This window comes from Cotesia typhae, unplaced genomic scaffold (genome assembly GCF_013202065.1).
Source record: "Cotesia typhae breed Kobodo isofemale line unplaced genomic scaffold, CoteBio_Ctyphae contig_44, whole genome shotgun sequence".
In the NCBI taxonomy this organism is placed as follows: domain Eukaryota; kingdom Metazoa; phylum Arthropoda; class Insecta; order Hymenoptera; family Braconidae; genus Cotesia; species Cotesia typhae.
The window spans coordinates 2,399,014-2,403,993 of record NW_027423753.1 but is presented as its reverse complement, the minus strand read 5'-3'; the positions used below and the strand labels follow the sequence as shown (position 1 = coordinate 2,403,993).

The window sequence follows — 4,980 nt, the reverse complement described above, 5'->3', positions numbered from 1 at the left end:
TATTGACTTTGTTTATATTATTTTTTACGGCACGCATTTTTTTTTTTTTTTTTTTTTTATAAACCTGAATTTATGTTATTAGGAAAATAAGCAAAATTTTGTGTCGAATGTATTTATTCTATAAACTCAAATATTTTTATCAATGAAATTTTATTCATAAAATATCAAAATTACAAAACTTACAATTAAATTTAATTTGTCATTCTTAGACTCGTTAAAATTAAATATATAAATTATCTTTAATATTAATTTGCTTTTAGCGTTAATATACTTAATACTCAGTGGCAAATATAAATTTTACTTACAATAAAAATTTTTTCGTTCTTTAATTACAATAATTTCAATTTGAAAAGTTTATATTAATTAAAATTACCATTTTTATTTTTTGTCATCATTTCTATTAGTCGCTTACAAAAATTAAATGGTTATTATCAACGGAGTATTCAGTAGTTAATAGTCACTTAAAAAATTTCCTATCCTATCGTAGTTTACTTATATATGAAAATATTTAATACATTACAAACATTTAAAAAAAAAACAAACAGTTAAAAATTTTACGATTTTCTATTATATTTTACTTTTTGATAAAATATACTTTCTTAAATTAAATAATCATAACAATTTCACCAGGGGACTCTAGATGATTGCGCAGTTGAATTAATCCTGTAATACAAATTTTATTTCTCAATATTAGCCGATTGTTGTAGCTTAAAAAAAATTAAAATTATTATTCAAATTTGTGCGTTCAAAATTTTTTAAATACGCACAAAATTTTAAAAATTGCTAATTAAATTTCGCGTATTCTATGATAAAAATTAAATACACACGAAATTAAATTTTAAAAGTCACAAAATTAAAATTTAAAAAATAAAAAAAAAGCAGAAATTAAATAATTAAAAATTAAGAGAATAATTATTCAAAAAACGAAAAAATCTTACTTAGACTTAACATTCATATACGGATGATTTTTTTTAAGCTCCCTCCTTTCCTTGTTTCTGACAAGTTTAAACGTTGAGTCATTAGCAGAATCCGCGCTAGGATTTCCCATTTTAGCTCGTTCAGTCTTCAATTTATTGAGAATAGCCACACTCTTGGCGCTCATAACACTCATAGGTTTCTGAGTTCCCTGCGCTTTATTTTCTTTCCCCGCAACAAATTCACTTCCACTTGCCAGCCCTAATTTATTCTTCGGGGAGAGGCGCTTGGCCTGTTTCAAAGGAACTTTCGGCGCGTCTTTATCCACTAAAACACGTTTCTTATTTTTATTCTCAGCTAAATTAAACGTATTGTTCAACTGACTTGCATCAATCCCGGGTTTCTCATCAACCTCCTCATCCTGAGAGCCCTGGGACTCGCTGTCAAGCGTGATGGTCGAGTTGCCAATGCCTTCGGGCGTTCCGTCAAAAGTTTTATTGGCCTCACCACTGCCAGCCAGCTCTGAACAGGGCGGAGTAGCTGGAGGATAATCTTCCTCTTCATTGTAACTCGGCAAATGAATAGGCATTTCCATCCTCAGAGGGTCTGCCAGCTCGTCAGTCGACAGACAGATCAGCGTGTAAGCATCCTGAGAAGTCCCTAGATCCGCATCAGCCCACTTAATATTCCTGACTCCCTCCAGCGACTTGATCAGCTGCTTGAATTCCAGTTTCATCTTCTCCGTAAGCGTTCCGTAGCCTCGCATCATACTGTAGTAGCTCTGCAAGGTGTTGCTCATCATCTTGGTGATAGTATCAACAGAATCCAGCTCGCACTGCTGGAGACTGCTGATCTTCTTGGTGTGCTCGATCTGCTGCTGGTTCCTCGCGTTCTCCAGCCGACTCCTTTGCTGAGCGTAAGTGTCAGCTAGCTTCTCAGCCAAGCCTTTGCTGCGAACTTCTTCATCAAAAGCGGCGATACTCTTCTCAACTTTCCTCAGCTCAGTCCAGGCTTCTTCCATCTGGGCCTTGACAATGTCTCGCTGTCTCTTGAAGTGTCCCAGCGATTTATTAACTCTAGACTTTCCACTGGCGTTTTGATCGTGCGGTAGCAGATCCTGATTGTTGGTCAGCTTGTGCAGCCGCTTATCAGCTGAGATCTTGAACTGAATTCTGCAGCACAAAATTTTATCAACGCTCTGGAGCGAGAGAACTTTTTCATTCAGCAGCAGTTTGTTATCCATCAGCGCAATAAGTCGGTCGTTAAATTCTTTAACGTCCTTTTTGTTGTCCTCCCGGTCCACCTCTGGAGAATTGGTGCGCGGACGTGACTCTAACATCAGCAGCTTCTGCTTCAGCATCGCTATTTCCTTCTTTTGCTCATCGACGAGATTTTTGTAACCGGTGACATGCATCTCGCAGGAGATAATATTCTTGGTCATGTGGGTTTTTATTTTCTTGGCGCGATTCGCGTACCGGAGGGTGTTGTAGGTGTCTTCGTAGCTCAGGCTGGACGGCCCGATGTTGGCGATCATCACGGTGCGGCAATTTCCACCGAGAGAGTCTTTTAACAGGCGAGTTAACTTGCTGTCTCGGTAAGGAATGTGTTTGATGCCTTCCGCGAGGTTGTTGATGCAATTACCGAGGGCGAGAAGCGATTTGTTGATGTTCGCGCCTTCCTTGAACCTCGCGCCCTTGCAACCAGTCGCGGAAGCTCGCTCGCTACCCGCCAGGTCGATCATCGAGAGCTTTACTTGCTTTACTTGCCCGTCTAGCTTGTTGGTGATGTTCACGTAGACTTGGAACACCGCGTGGCTCCGGCTTGATTCCGCGTTTGCGTCTGTCGGGTGCTGAGTTCGGTTCCTGTTACCCTGGGCCAGCAGAGACAGCAGCTCTTCAGCGTTTTTTATTGTTTTTATTTTCAGACCTGAGACTACTACTCCTGCTCGGCCGTCTTCACGAAGGGCGAGAGGTCCCACGCGGTGTAAAAGGTCTTGGACATTTTCATTGTAGATTTCTGGATAGGAATAAGTTTGATGATATTAATCTTGATTTTTATTAATATTATTTTTTTTTTTTTTTTAGATGTTTTTATGTTATTATCGTTACTTAACTGCCGTCTCATGAAAATATCTAAATTAATAATAATTAATTTTTCAATTTTAAACATTCTAAATATTTTTACTATTTTAGAATTTGATTTAGTTAAAAATAAATATAATTAAAAAAATAAATTGAATACAAATTTAATTTTTTAATTTATACAATTTAATTATGAGAAAAATTAATGTCATAATGTAATATTAATTTAGAATTTCGTCGAATAAATAAACAATAATTTTAACTCAGTGAATATATGCCACGTTAAATTTTTCTAAATAATATTTTACATATTCACTGATTAAATTAAAATTATACTTCATTTTAATATTTAAAAGTTCTCAGGTATTAAAATTCATCTGCTACGATAATAAATATAGATGAAAAATTAATATTCTACTAAATTAAAAAAATTTTCTACTCTATTAATAAAAAAAAAAAAATTTATATTAAAAAAAAAAAAAAAAAAAAAAAAAATAAAGTTAGTACCTAAATAAGTAACGCCCAGATTAAAATCCCTAAGTTCGCTCTGAGTCTCTATCTGGTTGAATAACTCCGCCATAGTTCGATAAGTTATGCCCGGATCGTGATCCTTGCCGAGCATCGTGTGCGTTTTCCCAGCTCCGGTCGCTCCGTAAGCAAAGACAGAGCAGTTGTAGCCTTCTAACAAGTCATAGATGATCTCCTTTGTAGTTCCCTCGAAAACTTCCTCATTTGTGGCAGTAATATCGAAAACATGATCAAAAATAAACTGGAGCTCCTTGTTCTGCTTTTTTAGAAGGTCGCGGCCTTTCTGAACCACGCCTCGGTAGAAAAACGGATTTTTCTCTTCCTTGGGGTCGAAAATCATCATTTTGTCGTCGATGACTTTGACGACGGTGCGAAAATTTTCCTGATCTTCGCGATCATTGGCCGGTCGCACACGAACGATAACTTTGATGCTGGTTTTCTCTTCATCGCCTTTCAATGCTTTGGAAGTGCTACCGCTGGTGCTGGGCTTGGGAGGTCCACGGCCCAATGACCGGCGCTTTCTTATTTTTTTTGACTTATTTGGAGAGAACGCCCGGTCCAGGTCGTTCTTATTTAGAACCATGATTAATATTTGTAAGTTTTTTTAATTTAATACCTAAAATTAAAATTAATTTATTATTTAGAATGACAGTTGGCTAATGGGTGTGTTTTATTTTTTGGTTATTTAATTTATATTTAATATTTTGGGGTTATTTATGACTAATATTAAAATTCTCTTACCTTTGACTGTTCCTGGTGATAAAACAATTTTTATTTTGTGACACTATAAAATTTTTCACTGTTATTATTAATTGTTTGTAATTTATGTTTGTTGATAACACAATAAACGTTTTTTAGCATCGCAAACCGTTAGCGTCGTCACCACAAACAAGCTCAAACTTGAAAATTCGAATTTCTCATTATTATTAGTACCGTAAGTGCCGTACGGAGCGCTGTCACTCTCATTTGCGCCATTTTGAAAAAATAAAATTAGCACCAAAATTTAAAAAGTAAAATTTATAAAATAAAAATTAAAAAAATTTTTTTATTAAAATTCAGAATTTAAAAATTTTAAAATCAATTATGGAAAAAATAATAGTATATTACACCCCTTGGGAAGGAAAATAAGAAAAGCCTCAGATCACATGTAATTGTTGGCCGAGGCGAAGCCGAGGTCGACAAACATGTGATCTGAGGTTTTCTTTTTTACTTTCCAAGGGCTGTATACTATTTTTTTGTCCGACGAAGGCGGAAAGCGGCAACTTTGTTTAGCGTAGCGGGACGAAAGTTGCCACTTTCCGCCCGGAGGGCAAAAAAAAAATTATTTTCTTTTTATTTTTGCTTTTAAAAGTTGGGAGACGTACAAATTCCTACCAGGGTGGCAGCATCGTCGTAAAACACCGTGTTATTCGCTCTCTCTCTCTCTCTCTCTCTCTCTCTCTCTCTCTCTCTCTCT

General features: G+C 35.8%; 2 protein-coding genes across 2 annotated transcripts in view; both read right to left on the bottom strand.

The window, feature by feature from the left end:
- Positions 1–4,980, bottom strand: part of LOC141529077 (coiled-coil domain-containing protein 102A) — a 98,032-nt gene that overhangs the window by 85,313 nt on the left and 7,739 nt on the right. The window lies entirely within an intron of this gene.
- Positions 136–4,404, bottom strand: LOC141529075 (kinesin-like protein KIF18A). The gene is made up of 4 exons (XM_074245433.1): positions 4,266–4,404; positions 3,504–4,140; positions 939–2,931; positions 136–663 (listed from the first exon to the last, which is right to left on the bottom strand). The coding sequence occupies exons 2-4, from the start codon at positions 4,105–4,107 to the stop codon at positions 624–626; spliced, it is 2,637 nt and encodes an 878-aa protein (XP_074101534.1). The 5' UTR covers positions 4,108–4,140; positions 4,266–4,404; the 3' UTR covers positions 136–623.